The sequence below is a fragment of the Cinclus cinclus genome, chromosome 16 (assembly GCF_963662255.1).
Source record: "Cinclus cinclus chromosome 16, bCinCin1.1, whole genome shotgun sequence".
Classification (NCBI taxonomy): domain Eukaryota; kingdom Metazoa; phylum Chordata; class Aves; order Passeriformes; family Cinclidae; genus Cinclus; species Cinclus cinclus.
Window position 1 is genome coordinate 2,542,699 of NC_085061.1, and position 27,303 is coordinate 2,570,001.

Below are 27,303 nucleotides of genomic sequence, written 5' to 3' on the forward strand. Positions count from 1 at the left end.
ATAACTAATGTGGGACACTGGTGAAAATCCCTCCTGTGCATGAAATTCCCGATTTGGATAGAAACTGGGTGGGGATGCATTGGTTTAGTTCAGTGTCTTAATTCCCTGTTTCTGCTGAACTCCAGCCAGGTCTGCCTCTTCCAAAGTTTGGTGCTGGGTTGTCCTTGCTGTGCAGTGCCTCTGAATGTGGTGGGGAAAACCCAGCTCCATGCAGTGCTTGTATCATGGAGAGGCACATTCCAAGGCCTTGATGATAGCAAGGTGACCTGGTGTGCACCAGGCATGTCTCTGGGACAAAACCTGTAGAGTTTGGGGATGAAGCACCAACTCTGGAGGCTGTGGAGGAGTGCGGCCTTGGGAGAAAAACGTGATGCTTGTCAGGTTGATGGATGTGCTTTGGGTAAGAGCAGTTTTGAAGACCAGAGCCTAAATGGGGCAATTTGCAGACTCCAGCTGAGTTGTGTTGATGCTCCCTCCTGTTTTCTACAGGGGAGGGAAGCTCTTCCGGAAGGCCTCAGGACTTGTAATTCCCACCTTCCTCCCTGCAGGCATGTGCAGGAGGGTACTAGCAATGTCTCCCCAGGGCCACCTGCTGCATTTCCTCACCAAACCCTGGGTTTGCACCCTGTCTTCTGTTTCTACCCACTTTGTTCCAGTTAAAGTCCTGCTTGTCCCTGGACAGGTTATGTAGTCCATGCCTGAATGTGTTCCTACACTATTCTCTAGTTTTTCCCATATTTTTTTCCTCTCTCCTGCTTGTGCTGTCTCTGCTTTCTCACCCACCATGTCTGTTACGAGAGGAGCTGCTGGGAGTTGTGGTCCCACAGGAGGCAGGGTGCAGGTGAGGTCTCAAAAGGAAGCAGCGGAGCCATTTTGGGAATGAAATCACTTAAAACTCCCCAAGGATGTTCAGTGCAGCCTGAGCCACTGTGGGGCTGTAGAGGGGCACCCAGCAAGGAGCAGGCACATCTCTGGAGCTGTGCCATAAAACGTTAATGAGGCCAGAGCAGCAGGAACTTCAATAAATCCCATCTGTGTTTGGAAAGCCGCAGAACGATGGGAGAAACTTCTCATCCCTTGGTAACTAAGGAAGGCATTAAATAAAAACTCCTCAGGGACAAACATTTTCAAGCCAAGAGAGGCAGATAACCTGCATGCAGGAGGCTCTAAAGAGCTGGCTGAGCCTTGGCACACGAGGACTTTCTAGAAAGCTGGAAGGTTTCTGTCACTCTCAGTGGCAGCCAGGCATAGCTGTGAGGCCGGTAGTCTGACGTCCATCACCACGCAAGTGAGTTTTAAGTGGAGAGTGCATCCATCAGCAATCTTTTCTTGATTTGAGCTTCTTAAAAATTTAGGTTTGGCGTCATGGACCGATTTAGAAATGGCTCATCTTCAGCTGGCACCCCAGAGCTCACTCCTCCTGTCACCTCTGGTCACCCCCTAGAAGCACCCGTGTGTCTCACAGGACTCTGCAGGGTGAAACCTCAGATGTCATAGCTACGAACAGGCTTGGCATAATTCAGCATGATTTTAAAGAAAATAGACCCCAAAAGGTAGTGATTTTATTCTTCAAGGTTGCAGCTTTTCCTGTTCAGGGTAACACGATGTCTGTTCTAGACTTCTGTCAAGCGTTTAAGCTGCATGAGGTTTTGATTAAAGAATTAGTTGCACAGGGACCTGGGCTGACAACGCCTGGCTCCTGATGGATGTGTATCTCTTGGTTCATTTATTTTTAATTTCCCATCCTTTTCTCCTTCTTTGGAGACTGGAGGAATCTGCCTAGTGGGTAAGAAGTGCTTGCACTGGAAAGGGGGGGGGAGATTGCAAGCACTGGCAGCCTGTTTTCACCTACCTCTGACCACTTTTTGCTAAACCCAGAGGAAGGTGCCTGGCCCAAAACATCCCCACGCTGCTGGGAAGTAGATGGAAGCTCAGGAGTTGTCAGGATTCAAACCTCAGTGAGCCAGTGTCTGAGAAACCTTTTGGGGACAGGAGAAAAAAGCCTGATGCTGGGAGATTTCAGCAGCTCTCACTGCCTGTCTTAGAGAGGGAAAGAATTGAGCTGTGGCTTGATGCTGGTGTGTCAGCACCTCACTGGGGAAAGGAAATTGCAGGGTATAAAATAACTGTGTGAGGGCTGGGATGGCAGCAGAGCCTTGCAGGGAGTGAACCTCAGTTACCTGAAGTTTACAGGAACTGGGAGATGAATGAGTTGGGGTGGTTCAATATGTTTTTTCAGGCCTTAAAATTCTGTCAACCTGCGAGACTTTTGTGGGCTCCCCCACAAACCTCTGCCTTCCTGCAGCCACAGGGGAGAGCAGAAAACAGCCCTCAACCAGCTTCTGGGAAGTGCTTTTAGACCCCATCATAGAAGCCATGGCACAGCGGCGATGATTATCTGCTTATAACAGATGCTAGATCAATAACAGGGCTTCAAGCTACGCTGCAAGGCAATTGACTGCAGAAAGTGTTTCTTTATTGGGGTAAAGCTGGGCTTGCAATGAGGCTCAGATCCGCTCTTACATCTCCGGTCTTAAAATGTCACCACCAGCTCTGATGCCTTTCATCCTTTGTGCAGGGAGAGAACGCACATTATTCATAATTGGACTCTCTACCAGGCAGCAATAGCCGTTTTCATTTCCTACAATAGCTGAGAAGAGTGAGGATTTGCCTTTTTTTTTTTTTTCCCCCCCATTTCCCAAATAGCATTTAGTGGCAATTTTATTCCAAGTGACTTGGTAACGCTTTCACTCCGGCAGCGAGGGCTTTGCAGCGCCGCTGTAACACGCGGAAGCGGATGGCATCGATTCTCCAGCTCTCGTAACAAGAGTCACTCCTGCCCGGGTGTGTAACACCAGGCCTGTTTATCTCCTAAATTTAGCTTTTCCAGCATGTTGGCACCGCTGTGAGCCACATAACAAGCACCAAAACTGGGTCGCAGCCTCCGGCACGCCGGCTGGAGTGGCACAATTAAGAGCGCTGTCACCTTGAGGGAGAGCCACATCCTTCGTCCCAGCACTGCTTCCTGCAGCCTCACAGCTGGAGGTGGTGGTGTTTTCATCTAAATCCTCTTGAAGTAGCTGTGCAATATATTTTTATGATGTCCCTGCAGGCTGAGCTGCCTGTAGTGTGGGCATTGTGGAGCCCAGGCTGGCCAGGCAGCTGTGAGCTGAGATGCGTTGTCTGTGTGTTGAGCTGGGCACAAGTCTCAGGGCTCTGGGTGAGGTGCTGACAGTCATTCCAGCAGCTGCCCACCCACTGTGCACGGGTACCTGCCAAGGCAGGCTGTGCTGGGGAAGCTGAGCCATTTCTGTGCTTGTTCCTAGAGTGAATTTGGGATCCAGCTGGTGTGCGACATGCCTGCTCAGCATTTCTCAAAACCAGGGTCAGAATCTGCCTCTCACCTCTCAGCTGACCCGATAAGCAACCTCCTTTTTTTAGCTTCTGCAGAATGCTTCTCTGAAAACCCAGTTTTTTTGTTGTATATACTGGACTTCTCTTGTTTATTATTTTAAAAATAAACTGCAGGCTGCTGGCAGCCCTGCTGGAGTAAGTTAGTACACACACAAAAGATGAAAAAAAATATTAAGCTAAGAGTCTTGTCTCTGTATGGATCAGAGGATTATCTGAAAACCCTGGAAGAGGGAAGAGGCCCTTTCTTCTCCATCTCACTCCATCCCTCTCCTGCCATCCTGCTGCTAAGCCTCCTCACGTGCTGATGAGGTGCTGCTCATGAAACAGCAAGTCTGTGACCACCTGTGTCTCACGGGACAAGGGAAGAGGTGCAGCTGGAAGCAAAAAAGAAAGTGGTTTTATCTACCCAGACTGGGAGGCATGGAAGAGGCAGCTCCACTGGGCTTGTGGATCGCTTGGGGACTGGGAGCTACTGAGAGGAGAAACTCACTGCCACCCCTGGAATGTCAGTGATGCAGAGGGGGATCCAGGAGGGCCCTGCCACAATCAGAGACATGAGCCGGGTCTATTCCAGCTGTGCCATGGCACAGACTGTTTAGCAGAAGCCTGCCCAGTTCCCAGAAGGATGTGGTCTCCCAAAATAGGCTGTTTTGATGAAGAAATGCAGACACACAGTGTGCTGGGTGCTCTTGGGAGATTATTTCTGTAAACCCCTCTGCTGCACTTCCGTCACGATGCAGTTGCATCTTCTGCGTGTCTGGAGACTCATGGTGGGGAGGGAGGCCTTGGGGTTTCATGGTGGGAATGCTGACTCTGGCTTGTGGCAGACTGATGGCAACCCAAAGAAAATGCCACCTTTTTTTCTCTATTTCTTCCCCCCTGGGTGAACTCAGAGGGGACACATCTCCAGTTGCTCACGTGGCGGCAGCAAATGGGTAGGAAAGTAGATTATTAAATCACTAAAGCAAAACGTTCCATGTGTTTTCCACCTCTCTAATGACCTCAGTGACATGTGCAACTGGAAATGGTTCTTGGCAGGAGCATCCCACATCCCTACTCTCCTGAGGCATCAGATCCTTCAGCAGCCTGATCACAGCAGTGCTTGGTGGACATTGGTTCCTTGTACATATTAGGAGCCTCATCTTAGTTAAAGCCAACAAAGCTTAAAGCTTTAAAGCCTCCCAGGCTGCCTGCCTGCATCAGCCCCCTTACATTCCCCTTCCTAAGAGATCCTGACAAAGCTCTAAAACCCCTGTACCCAAACCCAGGGGAAAACAGTTGATTTTTGGAGGCTGGTGCTGATCTTTTTCATTCATGGAGGACGTGAGCTGTGGACACAAGAGTGTGCCTGGGTTGGGTGATATGTGGCAGAGGGATGGGAGCAGCAGTTCACTGACTGTACAGGACAAGGGGTTTTGATTTTGGAGGGTGACCCCCAACCCAGGTGAAGGTCTGTGGAGCTGCTGCCTGAATTTTCCTTTTCCCTACCAAGCCATGTGAACTTCTGTGCTTGCTCCCCTGCAGGAATGGGGGACAACTTTCTTAGGAAGTTAATTTGGTTTCCAGAAAAGCTGGAAGCCCCAGGCTTTTATACCTGTACACAGCTTCATCAAACTGCCCTGCTTGTCCAGTGGATGTTGAGGTCAAGGACAGGAAGACTGGTGGGAACTCTTGACTTTCCCATGTTTCATTGAAGTCATCAACCTCTGTGGTGAAGTACAAACTCACCTGGATTGAACAATATTTTACTTGTTTCTTTTTCTTTGTGAAACCTTTTTTTTATTCCCTCTTTTTACTTCCCCCAGACCAGGGATGATGTAGCCGTGGGCTCATTCTGCAGGTCTGCATCTTCAAACTCTGCTTTGTCTGGCTGAAGTGTTTTCACCTGCTATCTGTGTAGGCACATTTTTGGTGTGATTCTTTTTATACTTTGGGAAAGAAAAAGGCTATGAACAGCTCATAGCCCCGAAGAGGGTGAAATGGAGATGGGTTTTAGCAATTTTCTCTGCTTTTGGCTGTTGCGGGGAAGCCTGACCGTCAGGGCTCCCAGAACATCTTCGTCACCTCCTTTGTGTGGTGGGAGGTTTGCTCATTATCTGGTTTCTGCTTCGCTTATAAAAGAAGCTGTAATTGTATCAGCTCCTTGCCATAAAAGCACAAAGACATTTTCTGTGAAGGAAAGTGTACATGCAGCTTTTATGATCCTTTACAGTACTTTTTCTGCCCACTTTTCTTGCCTCCTGTCCTTTGTCCAGCATCATCTCTGTGCCTGCCTCCTGCTCAGCATGACCACCTCTGTCTTGAAAGTCTTCTTTGCGCCTTTTAGATAGAAAAGGTTGGTCATCCTCTGTGTCAATCTTGGTGAGTGAAGAGAAGACAGACCCCAAATCCCCCCCATGCAGTCAGGTGTTGCAGTTCCTGCCTCTTCCCTCAGAGCTGTCAGCCCAATAGCAGATGCTCAATCTGCATCATGCCAGGTGGGGTTTTGGGCTGGGGAAGAGAACCTTGTCCATGTGTCTGTGACTGTCCATCTGTAACAGGAAGTAGTACCAAATCTGATCACTTTGAGGAATGCATGCCTGTTCCTATAAAAAACTGAATGACCTCAGATGAGATACTGTATTTTTAACTGTGAAGCATTCCTACTGAGTGCCCTTTCCTGTTTATTTTTGCCAGGACGTTGTTGTAATGACTGCAGACTTACTCATTTCATTCCCAAGGCTGGAGAGCAGTGTTGAATTAGTTTCATTCTGAGATTTTGTTGTACAGTCATTTTCCAGAGACTGATGTACCCAGAAGCCAAAGCGAGTGCATTGCACAACGGAGGAGCATTGCTTTTCTTCCTGTGTCCATTAAGCTTTGGGCACTGGTGTGGGTGTGAGTAGATCCATATCTGGAAGGACTTTCTCAGCCTCTGTCTCCTCCACCTCTGTGCACACCTCTCGTAGAAATTTGTAGAGCAAAAGGCTGTGAGAATCTTTGAGTGCTGGGTGCAGGGCTGGTATCTGTATCCCAGCTTTGGGCTTTGAGGCTGCAGGGGGGGGAAGGAGCTCCCCTGGGATGCAGATCACAGAGTCTGAGGATGACTGAGTGTTCACTCAGCTTTTGGATTACTTTTCTTGCATTGAACAGATAGCATAGGGCACATGCTTACACCCATCCACACCCAGAGGAACCCCAATGCTGACACCAGCAAGGCTGAGGGGTCTGATGGTTGTGTTTAACCCTTCAGGTTGTTATTATTGGTTGTGCCAGTGTGTTGAACATCTCATCCCCAGGCAGAGGGGAACAGAGCCCGTGTTACATAAAGATCACATTGTCCCTCTCTATTGTTGCTGCCACGACGGCAGCATCACAAACATGCGTGTCCTTGGTGGGAAATGTTCCCAGGGGAGGCTTAACACGGAGTGTGGAACATGATCTGTCCAGCTGGGAGAGGACAGGAGGCCCTTCCAGACAAAATCAGTGCTTTGCTGAGCATGGCCAGTGCAACCAGTCCCTCTATTCCAACAACCTCTCACTCCTCTGTGAAGGAGTATTGGATTTCTCTTGCATTTTGTGCTCTCTGAGATGGATTTATTTTTTTCTCCCCCCTTCCCTGTCCCCCTCCCATCACAGCTCCTGGGGGAGCGATGAGCGGGTACACGCTGTCCAGAGGATGGGTGTGTTGGGACTCCTTATTAACAGACTTATTCCAGAGAATTAAACCCTAATTTCACAAAAGGGCAGCAAGAGAGTGGCTGCAGCTCTGGGAGAAGCTGAGTCGTCTTTGTGTGTTATTTGCAAATAGCACAAGAAGTCCTGGTCTGAACCTGCTGGTCCTGGTCACTGGGGTATTGTGACCAAAAGAGTGATTGTTGTGCTTCTTTTCTATTTAAAACAAAAACTACGAAGTTCTGTACAAGGAAATCAGCCATGCCCCCTCTACCATGCTGTCATTTGTGCCTCCGCTTGTTTTTGGTTTCAGGCAGGGATTTAAAATGTTCCTATTCTTCTTCCACTTCATCTTTTTACCACCATTTTTTTTTACTACAAAGTGTTCCTCTGCAGTGCCTGCCATTGTTTCTCCCTGGATTAATTGTTGTGTGTAATTGTGACCTGCTGCAGGACGCTGCCTTGCTCTATTAGAGAGAGGTGCTAATGAAGAACATTGGGTACCATATAACAGGAGAGCCAGGCTCAGCTCTCTGGGACGTGTACTTGCTGTACTGCTACTGCCAGCCTGGGCAGAAATGGTGTTTTTGTCTCTCATCACTCACTGGCTAATGATTGTAATTTTTACTTGCTGAGAAACTCTGGATATTATGGACTTCATTAACAGATACATGAGATGCTACCAGACCTGCATTAGGGGGAGAGAGGAAGAAAACAACCCCTGCGTGGAGGCAATTCTGTTATTTATCTGTAGCAGTAGAAGGGATGCAGAATTAGTGTGGGATTCGGCGGTGTGGCTAATGAGCTGGGCTGAGCTGGAATCCAAGCAAACCTATTAACAGGAGCAAACTGCAAAGATGATACCCAGGCCTGAAAACCTTTACATCAAAAACTGGATCCAGGCAGTGCTGGGATGGCTTGGCTGCTTTATCTTCCTCTGTGTGGGGCCAGGTGCTTGTGTGCTGCTGTGTTTGTGTCTTGAGAGGCTGCTGCTTGCTGTCACCCACAGCCTTTTTCCATCCCCTTCTCTCCTGCCAGCTCCTTCTTACTCATACATTGGGCGAATTGGAGCTTCTGATTTAATCTTTTAAGACAACAGAGCTGGAGTATTTTCACTCCCGTGGACCACAGCTCCTGGAGTAATTGCCTGAATTGAAACATTGCAGCATCCAGCCCCAGATTTCAGTTGCAGGCAGTGTGACATCTGCAGGTTGGGCTGGCTGGGGACACTGGCTGTTCACAGTGGTACCTGAACCTGTATCTGCAATTAAATACAGGTCATACAGGAGAGAAAGAAACACCTGATTTAGCTGACATCTCCAGTATAGCTTTACGTGGTCTCTTTGCAATGAATCAGAGGCTGCAAGTAATGTCATTGTTAGGTGACCTCAATCTCCTTTTACCTGGAGCCCGTGAAGGTTTGTTTCAGTTCAGGAGCAGGATTTTTCTTACATAGCACATGCTGGCTGAAGATTGACCATTTTCAGTCCACCTAGAATAACTGGTTTTTAATCAGGCTGACCTTATTTGCAACAGCGATCACAATTGGAACTAGAGGTTTGCAGCAGCGTTGGAAAGCTTTGAAGAGCAGAATAGATGCTTGGTAATGCACATAAAGCTTTATCCCCACATTTAAAACCAAACCCAAGGCGCTGAAGTGAATTCAGAGGGACTTGACCTCAGCACTGTGATCCACTGGGATCCAGAGCCTCATTTGGAAATAATGCAACTGAATGGAGGTGCGAAAGTAAAAGTGGAGTCCTAAAAAAAAAAAAAAAAAAACAAAACAAAACAAAACAAAACAAAAAAAAAAAAAAAAAAAAAAAAACAAAACAAAAAAAAAAAAAACGTGGCATTTGTACTGAGTGCTTGCTGACAGTGTGGTGCAGCAAAGAGCTTGTCTTCCTAAATCCATGCCAGTTCAAACATCGTCAGTGCTATTGTTGGATCGCTTTGTTTGAAAATGGGTCTGTTGGGTAGACAGCCTGTTTCAGTGAAAGCAGCTGTGTAGAACACTTCAGGCACTTCCTCAGCTTTGCTTTATTTAGGGCTGCATGAGTACTAGCAACAGGAAAAGAAACCATGCAAATACAGGATGTGAGGTGGGCAGAATGTTCTCAGTCACTCAAGAGACTGGCACACACCTTTGCTTCTGGTTTGTTTATGAAAGTGCCTGCTATGGGCTGCCTGTTTCCAATCTGTTTGCCCCAAGGAAAACACTCTGAGCTTCAGAGAAACGTGTGAAAATACAAGGCTTGTGGTTTTCTGGATGGGGACTGTGTGCAGTGGGAAGCTGAGTGTGAGCCAAGTCATCTGGGCACAGAAGATGAAAAGAAATCTGGCAAAATGCTTCACCGTTCTGCTCACGAGACACTCATCTGGCAGCACTTACCTTCCCTCTGAGCTCCAGCAGAGCCCCACATATTTGTGTAGGGGCAGCTTCTACCTTTCCCTCATCTCAGGAGATTATTTTATCTGGTTGGATTCATGGTTTAGAAGAGCTGGGTGTGTCCCAGCTGCTCCCTGTTCCCCTATGCAGCCTGTCCCTCCCACTGTTGGTCCAACCCTTCCACATCCCAGGCTGGGACTGGAAAGGTCCTTCCCCATCCCTTGCTGTGCTCTGGAGAAATCATTATTTCACAAATAGTTTTTCCGTGGGATTTGCTGGCTGGGAAAGTCGGGCTGGGCTGTGTAGCCTGATTCCCTGTGGTGGGAGCACATCACCCTTCCCCTTCACTCTCAGAGAGCTGTTCATAAGGGCTCCCCCTGCCCACTCTCAGAATTAATTAACACAGCTCGTTCTGGGTTATTGAAATCACCTACCTTCAGCTTCCAGCTCTTTGGACATAAATCATGAGCTCTTTGCTTTGAGGAGAAAGCGTTCAGATTTTGTGTTGGAAATTGCTAGCAAATACAGCCCATATTCTGTGTCATTTTTGTTTTTATTGAAGAGGAGAGGATGTGGCTCATGGAACATCAATGGACTCAGGCTCCCTTGGCATACACTAAGCAAGGGCCTGTTTTCATTGCAGCCAGCTAATGAGATCCTACTTTGACAAATCACATAAACACTATTAGAGAAATTAAATTTTTTATCTCACTCTTTATCATGAGTGGATTCAAGGTAAAGGCTCATGTGGAGGTAATCTGGAGGGATAACTCTGAGGTAAAGCATACCTAGTCTTTGTGAAACCCTTATCTGTTTACCTGCAGGCTTGTTTTGTTTCCCCAACTCAAGGCTGTTAGCTGAGGTGACCTGTGCTGTTTCGGTCCAATTGCTTTCACTAGGCATGGGTGCAGGGAGGGTTGTTTTTTAGACTGAACTTGGTGGAGTCAGGCTGGGTTACTTCAATATCCTTCCACTTCTAAAGGAGTGGAATCGCTTTACTCTTCTCCCTGTGTCAAAGTACTCAGACTGGACCCTGCTGACCTCCTCACTGGCAGCTTTCACGAGGAAAGAGTCACTAGAAGAGGCACTCCAGCTTATGTTTCATCCTCTTAACTTGCTGGTTTGGGTAATGGGCAGTGTAGGCAGTGAGGGTTTGTCATTCTGTCTCATCTCACTGCAGATTTTTGGTTTTGGAGAGCAGCCCACCCTGCTCTCTGCTTCTAGGTAGTTCTCTTGTTCATTACTTGGGTGTTCTCCTTTTTATGGAGTCTTTTGTGTGTTCCAAACCTCGGGTTCCACTGTGAGAGGCTACAGACATGTGGTTTTTCCCTCTGTGCAGTTCTTTGTCACCTGGGTGTGCAGCTCCAGTGTTCCAGCTGGCTGTTCCTCACCTCAGTGTCCTTGCACAACCAGGCCACACATCACCCCATCTCTCCAAAATCCCTCTCCTGTTTCTTTTGGCTGGAATAAACAACAAACCCCCCATCCAGAGCCAGTAAAAGGCAATGGAAAAATCTTCCTTGCGTCAAATCGACGCCTTCCTTTCCAAACTGAAAGCCCTTGGCAGGCATGGAGGAGCTGAGCTGTCCTGCTCAGCTGAGGCTTGCTGACAACTGTTACTGCCATCACACCAGTGAGGGGATGGGAAAGGGGAAAAACTTAACTGGTACAGCTTGCTGGGGAGACCTGGATGAGCCAGCCTGTCCCCATCTCTTGGGACACGTGCCAGCCCTCAAACCAGGATGCTTGGAGCCTCCAGGCTCTGCCAGGAGTCCCTGCCATGCTCTGGCTCCACCTGCATGGGCACAGACTGTCACCTGTTGTCCCCAGCGCCTGTTGCTTGCCATCAAACCATCTCTGGGTGCATCTTTTCTTGGGGTGTTACCATGAAAAAGCCTTTACTAGCTCCATGGACACAGTGCTCAGCCTGGTTTGCCTCACAGCTCACATGAAGCGATTAAGACGGTGCTTGTCTCTTCTATATCGGTTCAGGGTTTTAATTGCAGGAACTCCAAGCTGCTGCTCCCGTACTTGGTAGGGAAACTTCACAAGGCTTTAATCATTGGCTGAAAAGCTTTCAGGCTGCATTACCATTTCATGACTCTCTGTAATGGAGAGCCTGTGAGTTGAGAAACCTTCAGAGAAGCAACTCAGTCTCTGCATCAGATACTCCAAAGCTGCCACAGTTTTTCCCAGTGCGAACAGGAAGCAGCTAAGTAAAGTGGAGCCCACTGGGATGCTGGCAGGAGCTTGGCAGCTGTGACCAGCTCCAGCAAGGCACTGTGCTGGCAAGAGGGGCTCAGAGCCTCAAGGTGGTCTCCTGGTCACTCCAAGTGCCAGCTTTTCCTCCTGGGCAGTGTCCAGTGGGGGTGGCTCATCCTGCAGCTCTGCAGCATCAGCTTTCCATGGTTGCAGAGGTGAGGGGTGATGCTCCCACCCCACCGAAGGGACAGCAGGTGATGGCATATGGGATAAAGGCTGCTGGATGATCAGTGGAGGAGTAGAGCTGAGAATTAGTGGTTCATAGCACAGTAGAGGTGGTGGATGAAACCTGGTGTCTGCCCCATGCTGGAAATCACTGACCAGCAATGGGCACTGCAGTGGGCACACACTGCCCAGCTCACCCCTGCCTGCCTGCCAGGCCCTGCCCACGGTGATTTTGGAGCCCTTGTGGGTTTAGGGTCCCTTCCCAGGGCCATGTGCCCATCCAGGGCTGGCTTGGTGGTCACACCAGCACACAGGGAAGGAGTTTTGTGCTTTGCATCAGTGGCACTGCTGCGCCGGGAACGTGACTGCAGGGAGGTGATGGCTAATTGCTGCAGCGAGTCAAGGACTGTTTAAGCAGCTAATTAATTCCTCCTAATCAGCCCTTGATCTGTTGAAAACTGCATGGTATTATCTCCTCTGCTGCAACACCTTGATAATTCCTGTCTGAATGGCCTTCACGGAGAACATATTTAAATAAACTCAATAGAGATTTCAGACAGATAGCAACTATAATTACCAGCTTGTACAAATTAAAACCGTGGTTTGTTCTGTTCTTTTTCTCCTGCCTTTGCTGCCCAGAGCTCCTGCTAATCATGTTCCTGCTGCCAGTGGCACGCAGGTCCCCGGGGCGTTTTCTGCACATGCCTTTGGAAAGCCTGTGCCTGATGCTGGGGTGGGCTGATGTGGCTGCACATGGGCACATGCCAGCCTCGAGTGGTGCCATTCCTGTGCCAGGGGCTCAGTGCTGTCCTGGTGAGCTGCAGGAACAGCCCCCACACATCCCATGGGGCAGCCATGCACAATCCTCCCCAGGGGCAGCCCTGCAGTTTCCCCTCCTGCCTCTCCTAAGCTTTTCAACCTCCTGAAAACACTGAATTTTTCTCACCTAGGAGGAACACACTCAGCCAAAGTGATGCAGGCTTTCAGCCTGGCCACAGTATTCACCTGGTGTCGTTGGTGCTTCCTTTTAGCACTGGACTGTCTGCCCTGAATGCTTCTGGCTGCAAGCACCGAGTTAGGAGGGATAAGGTCAGGCCATACTCGTTTCCTCCACAGCCACTTGGGACAGCCAGAAAGGCTGGCTCCTCTGGCATTTGGCAAAGGTCAGCCAGCCCCAGTGCTTACATTTCCATTCCAGCCAGCTCTGCTTCCCTGCCTGCTCCTGGGGGCCCTACAGCCAGGGCCTGGGTGCTCAGGTCTATCTTTTTCCTCCCCGTCTTTAGATAAATGTAATGGCTGTGAGCAGGGTTGTTTTCCAGCATCCAAGCAGTGACAGAGGGCAGAGAATGTCCTTATGCTTTAATGAGGGATTACAGGGAATCAGAAAGGGAAAAACGGATTTTTCGTAACAGGAACGGGTCGATGCCTCTGGTCTACGTGGGTGAAATAAGGATAATATCAGGTTTTGTGCTCTTTCAGCAGGTCAGGAGCCAGCTGGGGCATGTCTTTCCCAGTGGGAGATGCTCACATGGAGCCATCTAAGCCCAGAAGCAGGAATTCTCCTGCCCTAGCACCCCACGGGAGAACTTAGCTATGGACAACCTAGGAGAGGTCAGACCGAAGAAGAAATTTATTGTGTTGGAAGAAATTCCTTACTATAAGGATGGTGAGGCCCTGGCAGAGTGTGCCCAGAGAAGCTGTGGCTGCCCCATCCCTTGAAGTGTCCAAGGCCAGGTTGGAACAACCTGGGATAGTGGAACGTGTCCTGACCCATAGCAGGGAGTAGAATGAGATTAATTTAAGGTCCCTTCCAACCCAGAGCACTCCCTGATTCTATGAAAATTAATTTGCCCAGGTCAGTTTTGTCTGAAGGTTTTTATTGAGTTGGGGCTGGATCACCCATATATATCCTGGGTTTGCCTTATGAATTTGCATCCTCTTGCTCAGATGTGTCCTGGAGAGCTCATTGGACTTTTCTGGAATTTCTGACTTGTGGACCCCTCAGCAGGTTTTCTAGATCCCATGGGATGAGGAAAAAATCCTTCATGCTGTCAAATACTGTGAGATGGGCATCCTGTTCACTGTCATCTTTTCTCCAACCCAGACTTGGACACTGAATATTTTCATGCCAACAGTTTGGCAAGGGCGTGGGCATCCCAAGAAATGTGCAGAGCATCTCTGTGGGTGGATGATGGGATTTTGCAGGATGTAGGCACAGCCTCTCTACCCTGCTCCCTGGAGAACCGGGAAGCAGACACTCACCTCAATCCTCCTGTGCCTCAGTTTCCCTTGATTTGAAAGGAGCTGCTAATCCATCTCAGCCTCTCAGGAGTGCCACAAGGCTAAATTCATCGGTCCCTGCACGTTTTCCTTTGGGTACCATGGTGATGGGGCAATGTGAGGACATAAAATGACTGATTTGCATCAAGATGCAAGGTGTCCCTTTGTCCTGAGCCTTTGGGCTATCTGATTTCATTGCCCATCTCTGGGGCGAGCCAGATATAGCAATGGAGTCACATGAAACAGCACAAAGGCTCTAATTCACAGCTAGGACTGAGCAATTAAAATGTAGCATGTTCAGAAGGCAGCTTCCCTGGATAGCAGACAAAAAGAATCAATTTCCTTCAAACAAATACTAAATATTAATGAGAGGCCATGGTCTGCCATGCACACAGAGCTGGAAAGAGCATTTCCCGTTGATCACTGCAGAGGCAGCTTCGTGAGATGAAATTGCTTTTTGAATGGTTATTTGTGGCCTTTCTAGAGGTGGCTCATGGTTTGCCTGCCCAAAAAAAAAAAAAATTAAAAAAAGAAAAGGAAACTCAGAGCATTTCCATTTTCCATCAGGGCAGGCACTGGGGATGTGTGCTGGTGCTTTCATTTTTGTTTACGCACTTGCCCGAGTGGTTGGGGAAATGTCTTGGATCGGTTATGTAGAAATCAACCCCAAATTTACGTCTAGAAGGAAGCAATTCCCTGGGAACATGAGCCAGCTGAGCCTGCCCCCGGAATGGCCTGCCAAAGGCAGAACATGGGACCCAAGAGCATCCCCAGCTTTGCAGCCACATCCGCTCGTTGATTTATTTCAATAACGAGCATTGGGGGAAACATTAAAAAAATTACTTGCAGCCCTCACCAAGTATCCTTAAGTGAAAGCAGAGTACTGGGAGCTTTGGAAAAGGAATTTTTTTCTATTGCTTTGACCCTTGGGTAAGTCAGAAAACTTTGTATTAACTCCATTGCCAAACTTGGAGTAGGAAGAAAAAGTAAAAATGCTCCTCTCCCTCCTTCCCAGGACACACAGCCCTGACATGGGGTTTTTCTCCCCAATGCTGCCCATGGTCAGCACAGTGCCTACCACAGCTGGGAGGGCAAACAGCAGACCAGGAGTGGGTGCAGCCTCCTGGGAAGCTGCCAATTTCAGCCCTGCTCTGTCCCACACATGGCCATGGAGGATGCTGGAAGCATTTTGCATCCATCACACAGTAAATAATAACGCGTCGGCTCATGATTTTATAAAGCCATTAAGGCAGCTGCGTAGCTGTGGGTCGATCGAGTGCTAATATTAGCTCAAAATGACTAAAATTAGAAAATTAGAACCAAGCCAGAACTAATTAGTTGTTCAAGGAATACGACCAGAACCGGAACTAATTAATTGTTACTGAAATATCACCGCAGGGCTCGGTGGGTGCCGCCGCTTCCAGCCCTGCGCTGGCTCCCAGCTTTGCTTGGGATGGCTCCTGTGTGGGCTTGAAAAGGAGCCTGGGGTCCCATCTGATGGCTGTGACAGCTAAATAAGAATTGGCCTCTCAGTCCCAGCTGTGTGATGCAGCACAAGCTGGGCTGTGCTGGGAGTGATCCCATCACAGCCGTGGCAGCTGCTGCCTGAAGGGCTCGGGAACTTGGCCCCTCATCCCGGAATTGCTGCCCAGATGTGCCTTTCTAAAGGTGAGGGTAATTACAGTGACCGCCTCCGTGGCTCCCAGCTCTTCCCTCTGATCCCCATGGCCCTGCCTGCTCCTTCCCCTTCAGCTCTGCTGCTGCTGAGATGCTCTTCAAAGCTCCCTGAGCAAGCCAGGAGCTGCCATCCATGCAAACACCGCCAGAATAATTTCCAGGGAATTAGGAAGCTGGTCCAGATAGCTGGCACGTGGCTGCATTTTTCCATCTGTGACTCAAGTCACCTGTATGGTCACTTCTTTTTACTTTCCAAAGGTAGTAATGCGCCTTATATTTCTTTTTCCACTCTCTCAGCACTCAAACAGCAGCTCCGATTTTAGCAGCAGCGTGACGCACGGTGTTTTAAATTCAATTTAGAATACAAACTATTTATACCAGCCAGAAAAAGGCAGTGAAGCAGCTCTCTCTGTCATGAGTGGATTTGTAATTTCAGAGCAATCATTGCATAACTAATTGAATCAGCTCTCAGCATGTGAAATCAGTGCCCCTGCTTATCAAAGGTTTTCATCGTTCCCCCCTCCTGAAGCCAGCAGTCCCCCTCCACCAGCAGCACTCTGTGCTTCTGCATCAGCCTGGGAAGAAAGTGAGACCTTGCAAAGCTGCCTGTTTCTGCTCAAATTGAGCCAATAAATTACCAAATACATTCAGAGCAGATGAAGAGCTGGGTTGCAGGTGCCCCCCGAAAGCTGCCCAGGCTCCATGCGGGGGAGTGAAGTGCATTTGGAGCTAATCAAGTGCCAGCCATGTCTGAGAAGCAAATTGGTGCTGAGATGTTCTGCTGACTCCCACTTCCTGCTTCATTGCCCAGGTGTGCTGTCTCTCCTTGGCTGGAATTTCGGGTCTGATGTCTGATCCCAACCTCCATCTTGGCGCCTGAAAGTGGAGCCTAAGAGGGGTGATAAATACAGCGACAATTTTCTGAGGGATGCAGGAAAGGTGGAGAATAAAGTAGCTGTGAGGATTTTAATCAGCTGGATGTGCCAGGCCAGGATTTGGTGACTGGGGTGGATCTGGTCCTGTAAATTTTGGGAGCAGCTTCAACCACCTGCATGCAGCAGCCTCCCAGGGTGAGAGGGCACCTCCTCATCTGTGGGGCGGTTTGGGAAGGGGCCCATCAGCATCTGCAGAACAGGAAGCTGAACATGGGAACAGTGTGCTGTGAAGGATGCTAACACCTCCCCAGGGATGGTGTGGGTGGATGTGTGAGTCCTGGGCTGTCACTGCTAGGCTGGGATGGGTGAGGAGGGCAGACTAAACCTGAATGGCTACAATTGCTGAGTGCTAGTGAGGGCTGAGCTGGTTTAGCTAGTACAAGTGGAAGCAGATCTCTGGGCAAAGCTGTGGCAGATCTTGTCTTGAAGAAGCTTGAGGGAGGGCTTGCAAACTTTTCTAGATGTGAAGAGAGAGGGTTTATTCCTGCCAGGTGTGGTCCATGAGACCAGTTATGGGAGATGCTGCAGCTCATAAAATGAGAGCTGAGTGTCCCTGTGGTGTATCCCCTACTCAGGGATCTGTTTTCCTGTCAGGAGAGAAATATTAGGATCCATGGCTGGGGCCTCTTGTTTTTGGTGGCCAGAGGACAGCCTTAGCAATGCTCTCAGCCTTGTTAGACACACGTCCAAGCCTTGTATTCCCTAAAACTGATGTGTAGGGTATTTTCTGGTTTGTTTTTTTACTTTGTTCCCTTGAGCCTGTACCTTAATGCTGCTGGCTGACCTCGTGCGCAAGGGCATATGCAATGCAAGCAGGGTCTGGCATAGGCAGGAGAAAGAGCTCCCATCCCCAGGCTTGGTTCAGCTGTGTCCCACCAGTGGCCTCGACTTGCACAAAGCCACACAGACAAAGTGTCCTGAACGTTTGAGGCCAAGGCTGTGGGATTTATGCTCCTGGGGCAGCGTGTTCCAGGCAACCCCAACCACCCACTTTGTTTTCCCTTGTCTCTCCAGGTAGCCAGATGGGAGCACAAAACACGAGCACTCAGCCAAGTCTTCGGCTCTCCCCATGCTGCCTGTTACTGCCTGGGCACTGTGATCCTGGTGCTGAATTGTGTGCGGAGCCACTGGTAAGGAGCTCATCCTGCTGCTATATATCCATGGGAAAAAATGCCCCTCTAGAGTGGGGAGGGAAAGGGATATTTGCTCAGCAGTGTTAAATCCAACCCCAGCGTATTGCTTCTCCATGGTTGGATAACTTCAGCCAGCAGCAGACTTATTCCAGGATTTGTAATAAAAATGAGGGATGCAGCAGCATGGCCAAACCCATCAGTTTCACTCGTTAAGTGTCACAGGTTACCTTGCTCTGCTCTCTGGGGATGTTTCCTTTCTCTTGTGAGCAGCCCAGGTGACAGGGCTGTTTACACAGGATGGATCATATGTAACAGCAGAATTTTTTAATTTTCGTGTAAAAATCATAAACAAAATTAAAGCTGCTTTTAAGAAGCCGCAGTTTCCTGTGCAGAAGACCAGGATTACCCATGCACTTAACAGTCTCTTGAAACTCTTTATCTGCTATCTCTAAACACTACCTGTGCTAGCTAATAGTATTGTATGACTGATACACCATACTCCATGGGAATATGTCCTTTAATGTTCCCAGTGCAGCAGAGAGGTTTTACTGCAGAAGATTTCCTCAGTGCCAGCAATTTATCTGCAATCTGGTAGGCTTTATCTCCACTGCTGTTAGGAGAGACAGACTCACTAAATTCCCAGATTCAATTATACCAGGGTCAGAGCTAATGGGTTGTTTAGTACTCTGGGTAATTTCCCAGGCAAGGAGTTCTCAGGTTGGAATTTGCACATGTATTTAAGAGCTCTGCTTTCCTGGAAATGACACCAGAACCTGCCCTTGCCCTTCTGTGTTTGTCCCAGCTACTACTGATGGCAGAAACTGAAAGAAAGCTTGCAGTGAACAAGGCTATAATCGAATGCAGAGGGCATGTGTGTGTGCTGCTGATGTCTTAGTGACACAGCGGGCTTGGATTTTGCTGGGGATTGTCTCGACAGTCTCTTGCACAAATTGCATTTGTTGTCGCTTGTTGTCTGGGAAGCAATGCAAAGCCTTGTCCTTGCTTTTAATTAAAAACACAAGTGGTGGAGGGACAGTCTTCATTTCCAGTGGTCCTGCTGGCTCCTGGGTCAGCGAGGCATTGCAGGGGAGCTGCTGGGAGAGCCAAAGTGGCCTCGTGTGTCCTGGCACTGGGTCACACTTTGCCCCTGCAGGGCCCTGGGAGCCCTACCAGGGCTCTGCTGTGTGTCATGAGTCTGTGGGGACTGTGGGACCCCCTGAGTTTTGCTCTGCCTGTTCAGCCCAGCAGTTGGGCTCTGAAGAAAAAAAAGCAAGGTTGATCCAGGGGCTGGTAAAGCCCCATCTGGACCTTGGGTTTGGAGGAGAGGCTCTGTATAGAGCTTTTCCCAAGAAGATGGGGCAGCTCAGCCCCAGCAGAACACAGATGAGATGCCAGTTCATCTTAATGGGCCACACCCTTTCAAATTATTGCAGTGGAAAGTTTATTTTGCCCAGATGTTTCCACGTGGTTGGGTTATTCCCTCCCCTTTCCTTGGTGCTGAAGTTGGCCTGAGTGATGACTAGCAGGCTTTGGAGGCTCTTCTGGCAAGGCACGCCCTTAACTGTGGGAGGGATTGGGTGGTTCCAGGGTGAACATCAGAGCAGCAACTGCTGGAGTTAGCCCAAAACACACCTGGGAGCCTCTGCCTCCATTCCCAGCTCAGTGAGCCCTTCAGGGCTGCCCAAGGCTTTTTGCTCCAGCCTGGAGAGCTTTTGCTGCTTGGCAAGGATTCATCCTACCCGTTACCCTTGTGTGATGATACCAGCCAGGTCCAGCCCAGGGTTCTGGTGACCAGGGGGACTTCATATGACACAATCACTGTCATCTCAGTAACCAGTGATGCTGGGAGGGACATGTCAAACCTGCTCTTGCTATTTTGCTTTTCCCTTTATTTTATTTTCTGAGTCACTTTTACTGGAGCAGGTTTTCTGCTCCCCAGCCCCTCGGAGACAATCCCTGGGTGCAGTGGCCAGATTTGCTTGTGCAGAGAGTGAGGACTGCTGATAGTGAGCAAAAAGGCGGCCTCAGGGGTCCCTCCACCTCCAGTGCTGTAATCCAACCTTTAAAACTCCTGTTTTCCTGCTCTGGGGGCTTGTTATGTGGGTGGGGGCTGCCAGGGAGCAATGAGAAGCCCAGGGGATGTTTCTTTTGGTTTTAAAAGCCTGCTTCCTTTTTGCAGCTGAATTTTTGAAAGGCTCCAAGCTGGGGGCGGAGGAGGGGAGGGCAAAGCAGACAGAACTTTGGGAGTGGGTTGGCATTTTGGCTGACAGCACCTGGGAGCCAGGATGTGTGGTTGCTTCACCACTTGCCCCATGCAGGGTCTGTGCTGGGGTCCTTCTTCAGCCCGGCACCCTGATGCTCTCATGCCAGCTTGACTCCAAAAGGATATCTTGTGAGTAAGAAGAGGGATGTCTTTGTGCTCAATTAAGCAATTAGATGCTTCCCAGCTCTCAGCTTCATTATCATCCTTGGCTTGCAATCCAGACTGACCTGTGACCGTGGGGGGGACCTGCTTAGTCAAGTGCACAAGACAAGCATCCCTAATTGCTTTGGTGCAATGATTATTTTCATTACAACAGTTTCTTTCTGCAAGAAGCAAGGAACTTCCATCACCGAGGCTCTTATCTGTGAAAACAATTCCTGAACTTCTGAACTATCTGCACTGTGTGCAGTTTGTGACTGTTATCTGTGTGACATGGAACGTGACAACCTTCACTGTCCTCCAGACTCGTATCTGGTATCACTCTCTCCTCCCTCATCACATTGTTGATATCTTTCCCTGAATCAATTTATTCACAATTAGCCACTGGCACTGCCTCCAAACCCTCCTGCACTGCTTTTGGCACACCCTGGCATGCTCTCCACCCTTGGGCAGGTACACGGGGAAGTTCTGAGCTTCCCTTCTGACAGATCTCAGGATGTTTGACTGAGCTTAAAGGCAACACCCACGTGCACACCTTGACTGGAGGACTGCAGGCGTTGGGATGTCTCAGTGTGAGTCCCACAGAGGCTGTGCCAGCCAGTGCCACTGGTAGTGGCTCACTGGCATCGTGCTGCAGGCTGGCATCAAGTCCTGCATTGATGCCACACTCTGGATATTGCCTCCTGTGTGGATTTCTCACTTGGAGCTGATGCTTCCAAGAAAATAAATCCACCCTGGGATGGTATTTTGCACAAAAAAAGGGTTGTTTGTCATTGCCAGGTAGTACCTCTCACCTTATGCTCAATCCTATTTAATTTTGTGAGCTGGCACCATGAATGAGTGTGCTGTAAATGGCATCAATTCCAGAACCACATGGCCCTGTGTGCAGAAGTGACCAAGTCTGATGATGGGAATCGAGCATGGCCTGACAGAGCTCATGTCCCCTCTCAGCCGTAGTGCCAGAAATATCTGATGCCTGTTCAGGAAAAGCCCCAGGGAGCCAACAGCACCTCCTGCCCACAGCATCCAGATGAGGAAACCTCACAGCTCAGATGAGAGGGAGGGGGAGAAGCTGCCACAGCCCCCAGCTGACCTAAATAACACACACACCCCAGTGCTGTCAGGAAAGCAAAGTCATTATTGGCAAAAGAAGCTGTGAGGATGATGACCGGGCTGACAATTGTCAGTGGTATCGGCAGGACGATTTCAGTGCTGTTGAGGTTGCTGTTTTCTAATGAACAAGATCTTTTGTTGCAGCTTGTGCTGCTGGGCACCACCGGATGGTTTTTATCCCTGTTGCCTCCTTTAGCCAAGAGGAACAAAACCTCAGGCATGAGGGACAGACTGACATCCCACACAGTGACTGTGGCACCTTGCAGTGGTGGCTGTTATCACCAAAACCCTGGTTGCCTGTACCACTGCTGCTTCCTTGCTGCCTGCTGGCCCCTGGCCCAATTCTGCTCCAATTGTGCTTATCAGCCCCAGTTTCCAGGCTGGTTTTTGGGATCAGTCAAAGGGAGCACTGCTGGGTTGCTCCCTGCAGCGACCCAGTTTGCTGGATGAGGTCTTTGTCCTTTGGAGGAGAGGGATGACAAAACACACTTGTTGAGGGCCACTGAGAGATGCCCCCAACAAGACCTAGAAACCTCAGCATCTCTTATAGTACAATATTTCTGGGTTTTCTTCTTGCTCCATGTGGCCTTTGGGGATGTGTTTCAGATTCTGACTTGTTTTCTGGCTGAATAAATCAGCACCTGATGTACAAACCTGGCTGCACGTCCTGTCCGTGTCCCAGCCAGAGGATCTGCTGCCCCTTCTCCTCACTCCCACTTCTTCCTGTGAACCCACTGGTGTGACATGTCCATCCCCAGAGCCACTTTGAGTGGTTTTCCAGTTCATGTGGTTTATTATGTGGTAGACAGAAAGAGGAGAGATTCAGACTAGATATAAGGAAGAATTTTTTTATGAGGAAATGTTTTATGTGGAAACACAGGTTGCCCAGAGAAGCCATATCTTCCTCATCCCTGAAAATGTCCAAGGCCAGGTTGGATGGGGCTTGGAGCAGCCTGGGGTACTTGAAGGTGTCTTGGCCCATGGCAGGGGTTTGGAACTGGATGAGCTTTAAGGTCTCTTCCAACCCAAACCATTCTGGGATTCCCATGGAGCACTGATAAGACTTCTGAGTGTCTGAGCAAGTACCTCTGTTTTTGGGAAGGGTGGGCAGAGCAGTGCCTACTGCCTTGGCTGCTCCCATCCTGCCAGGAATTAGCCAAATCTGCCAGTTTGGCCAGAGCAGAGTTGAAGGATTTGGGCTTTTCCCTGCTGGTGGAGAATGTCTGCCTCTGGCATCATGCTTCAAACCGGCAAGTGTGGGGAGATGTCAGGAGAAGCCCCATTTCCCCATTTTCCCTTTGCAAAAGCATCTTGCAAGCCCCACTGTGGGAACAGCCGTGCTCATGACAGCAGCCATGGATGTGATCAAAGTAGGTCTCAGCCTCCCCACCCTCCCCTGTGCTGGAGGAGGGATGGATGCTCCTCACCATGGCAATCACTCCGCTCGGCACAGAGTGCAATTCCAGGTACTGGGACAAAGCCTGGCTCTAATTGATGTCCTCTAGGATGCTGAGCTGCACTGCTGCCTTGTCATGAGCCTGAAATAAATGCTGTCACCAACGTGACTCAGAGGCACATGAAGGAAGGGACTGGTTTCATGACAGACTGAAATATGTTGTATTTCAGGAGACTGGCTCCCTAGCAAGGGAAATGCCCAAAACCTTGTCCTTCCCTGCCAGGGAAGGTGAAACATGGCTAGGGAGGCTCCCTCACCATCGTGGATGCTGGAATAATTGATGGCTCCATGCTGCTTGTCACAGCCCAGTGTCATAAATGCTTAAAAGGTTTATTTACCAATTCTGAAAACTCCTGAGCACATCATGTTTAATGCAAATAGAGAGTGTGCTTAGGAAGATATAAACCATTCCTAGAGGGAAAGGCAGTCCATTATCTCCATGCAAACACCTCCCTCCCTAGCTGTAAGCCAAACAGCAGGGAACTGAGCAAGACATGCTGATGAGAATAACTAATGCAGATCTATCCAACCATAGAAAGGAAGGATGGGATCATCTGGAGCAGGAGAGACAGCTTTGCCAAAACAAACCATACCATGTGCTGGTTGCAAAACATCCAGTGCTGATTGCTAGCCAGCCAGTTCCTGCTCTTGAAGCCACCTTTGTTCCATGTTCTGAGACCGAGTCAGGTCATCAGCATCTGAGAGAGGAGCACTGAGGATGTGAGAGAGTGTGAATCCAGCTCATCCAGAGCAAGAAGCAGGCTCTGAGGGCTTTGCTCTTCCTGTACCTCTTTCTGCTTTGCCATCTCTCTTGCCAATGCCTGGGATCCAAGTGGGTTCCAGCACAGCATTGCTGTCCCAGATTTGCCTCCCTGGGGATTAGCAAATTGCTATAAAATCCTTTCTGGTGCTGGTGCCCTCTGGATAGGTCCTGGCCAGATGTGGAGCCAAACCCTCATGCTGTGAAAGGCACATCCTCTGTGAGTAAAGAGCTGCAGAGCATCCCCAGGGATGTCAGGGTGTGTTTTGAGTGCACAGCCAGGATTCCTGCAGCCAGGCACATCCCTGCAGGGAGGTTGCTTTCCTCCCAAACCCAGGCAGTGCTGGTAGCAGGGACATGAATTTCTTGCCTTCCTCATAGAGGAGACTTGTGTCATTTAAAAATAAACACCACGGAGATGATGCAAAGGGTTGTGCAGCTGCTGCTGCTTCATGGTGCGCCCAGATTTGTGTCTTCCCATTGGAAATGATTTTAAGCTAAGCCAGTGTGAGCCTGGTGAACACAGGGAGCTGTGCTGGGCACTGGAGGAGGGCCAGCCCTGGGGACTGTGCCTACATCGCCTGGGGCCACGCTGTTGTTCCTCTGCCTGTGCTTGGTCCCCAGGAAGAGGAATTTTCCTGTAATTTTCAGAGTGTAAATCACCTGGATGTTGTCGTTTTGCTCACTTTTGAGTGTATTACATTTATTCTGTGTTTTGTTTCCTTGCTCCAGGTCAAACTGATGATTAAATTTCTTGTTCTAGGGTTCTAAAAACTCCTCAGCAGTAGAAAGCCTAGTGTGAGCAAGCTCCAAAGTGAACAAAGGGTATCATCCAGGTTCCTAAACCACAGAGTTTAAGTATTATCCCAGACTTGCTTGGTGCATGAATTTGCCATCAAACCTTTGAAAGATGTGTTTCCAGCTGCCTGGCCCTCAGCCAAGCAGGCAGGACTGTCTCTCTCAGCTTTTATTTGGGCAACAGGGGAAATCCAGAGGTTTGCAGGGCTTAGGGAAGATGACACCAGGGAAGAAAGCTATCCCAAACCCTGCAGGTAGCATTATGGGAGCACTTTCCATCTGAGGAGCCCAGGACTGTGGGCAGGAATAACTCTCCTGGCCCTGACAGACAGTGGTGGCCGAAGGTGCAGGAGAGCTGTTATTCCACTTGAATTTTAGCCTCCAGGGTGCTCATTAAAAAAAGGGCTCAAAGATTCCTACCTCATGTGTCAACAACATGTGGAGAATCACTGTGCAGAGCTCTGCAGGTCTGTTATCTCCTCTCGTGTTATTAATGGTGTTTTTTTAATCAAAGCGTTGTCTCTTTTGTCATCGTGCGTTTGTGGCGGAGCCGTGTGCGATGCTGAGCCTGCCAAGCCCTGCTCTGAGCAGAGCTCAGGGGGCTGAAGGGAGGGGTCATCATTATTCCAATCACAAATGAGTATTTGGAAGGTCAGACCTGAAATGCCTGACCCAGCCTGGAATGGAGGAGATGTGCTCGCCCTCGAAAACGCCTCGTCTCTCGTATTTTCCTTTTGCTGTTCCAATCCTCCCCCTGACTGTCAGGCTCCAGCCGTGAATCACTCCTGGGCACGTGGCTAACACATGAATGCTGCAAAATATTTTGATGGAGGGGGAATGGGGGTGGGAGCACGAGATAATCCAGCCAATTGTTCCCAACCCTTCGAGTCCTGTGCCGAGGCATCGCAGCCTCTAGCATTTGCAAGGGCATCTGTCCCAGAGCTCTCAGTCATGATGAAAACCAGGATTTAGTGAATCAGGGAAAGCATGTGATATCACAAGTCAGTGGGACTGGTGTTTCCAGGAGTGAGCATGGGTTGTGAGTAGAAATAGCTGCACCAGATCAAGCCCTGACTCCTCAGTCTTCAGCTGATTGCTTCTTCCATTGGGAGGTTGAATAGACCTGTGTGGAAAAAGGGATTTGGAGAGGGGACTTCCTCAGCAGCTTCCACTCCCAAAGCTCCACATTTCCCAGGGTGATGTGAGTGATGTTAATTATGAGTTGCTGCTTTTAAGAGCCCTTATTGTCTCCCCAACAGCTTCACAGAAGCCATGAAGAGCCAGCCAAAGCTGGAGGGCTGGGACTGCCACTGGACCTACTACTCAGGCTTGGCCATCTCAGCTGTAGGGACCTTGTTTGTCATCTCCAGCTTCTTAGCACTGGGATTCACTGGGACCTTCCTAGGTAAGCACTGAAAATCTGACAGCTTTACCAGAAAGTGTATTTAATTCTTGCAGGGATCTCTTGCTTGGGTAGAGTCCTGCAGGAAATTCCTCATCCTTGCCTTGAGGGCTGTTAGATTTGTCATTATGATACCAAATCATGACCCAATCTTGCTGTTACCTCTGTTACCTCGCACAGGGGGGATGGCACAGTGGTTTTACACAGCAATTCCCATCACCTCCAGCATCAAGCCTGGAGGCTTGGAGCACAGCTGCTCATCTGCCTGCCCAAACACCCTCCAGAAAAGGGACCTCAAGTTCAAGACCTCACAAGTGGCACTGGCACAGCTGGTATGAGTTGTCCAGCAGCCCTGCTCCAAGCACCCACCTGCTCATCACACGTGCTGAGGCAGGATGTTGTTTGCTCTCCCGTCTGCAATAAACCTGATGTTCGTTGATAGATCCTTTTATCTGCTGTTTTATGGCAGAAGGCATTTTCCACTGTGCCTGCTTTCACATTTAGAGCATAATTCTGTTAGCATTGTTGACTCTGAAAACATGCCAGTATGTGTGGAATTCATAAAAATAAAGTAGAGACAGGAACAATAAATATCCAAGGAAAGGGGCAGCTCCTGCTGGCTGAAATAATCACAGCCTCAGCTTTGACACCTCATTTAGGCTGTGCTTTTGCAAGTGCTTTACAAACCAAATTCAATTAGCTCCTGTGGCGTCGCTAGGAAGAAGAGAGGGACGTAATAAGCCTTCCTGGTTTCAAGTGGAGTTGCAAAGAAATGTGTTGAGTTGGCCGAAATCCTGCTGCCAAAAATAGAGCTCAGCACTCCTAAACATGTGCCCTTACTCTCCATGTGCAGCCTCACTGCTGACCCCCTGTCACACCCCTGTCCCTCAGCTACGGGGCACCAGCATTCTCCAAAATCACCAGCAGCCCCCTGAAGTGATGTTGTGCCTGTGGAGACATGTCCAGAAAGGCCAGGCACAGGAGTACTCGTCAGCAAGAGTTGCTTGAATGCTCCTGAAGTTCAGCCAGATCTGGAATTGTTTACGTAAAGCCTGATTCATCTGACCAGGAGGATCCACTGGACTTGAACCGCTGGGAAAAAGCAAACAAGTGAGTCAGGCTCAGCGTAAGAGGTGACAGGGCCCTGTCCCTCGGATCTGTATCCCCCGAGGCAGGGGAGAGGTGGGTGTTAGTAGTCCATGTAAGGCATTTCTGCTTCATCCTCTCCGCTGGGGAAGCTCTCCCTGCCACCACTGCCCTGGACTGACACGGCAAGGACCAGCTCTGTCTTCTAGTGGAGCATGATGGGCACCAGGGCAGAGCTGAGTCAGGGTGGGGATATGCCAGGATCATGTGCCAGTGCAGCCAGGCTGGCTCAAGACCTCTGCAGCACCTCTGTATGGCCCAGCTGGAGCCCCACAGAAGATCCATCCTTGGGCTGCT

At 49.4% G+C, this 27,303-nt stretch overlaps 1 protein-coding gene across 1 annotated transcript in view; it reads left to right on the plus strand.

The window, feature by feature from the left end:
* Nucleotides 1-27,303, plus strand: part of PEMT (phosphatidylethanolamine N-methyltransferase) — a 39,910-nt gene that overhangs the window by 4,528 nt on the left and 8,079 nt on the right. The window contains exons 3-4 of the mRNA XM_062503750.1: nucleotides 17,791-17,906; nucleotides 25,718-25,863. Coding sequence (XP_062359734.1) covers nucleotides 17,791-17,906; nucleotides 25,718-25,863 — 262 coding nt within the window. The remainder of the gene's footprint in view (nucleotides 1-17,790; nucleotides 17,907-25,717; nucleotides 25,864-27,303) is intronic.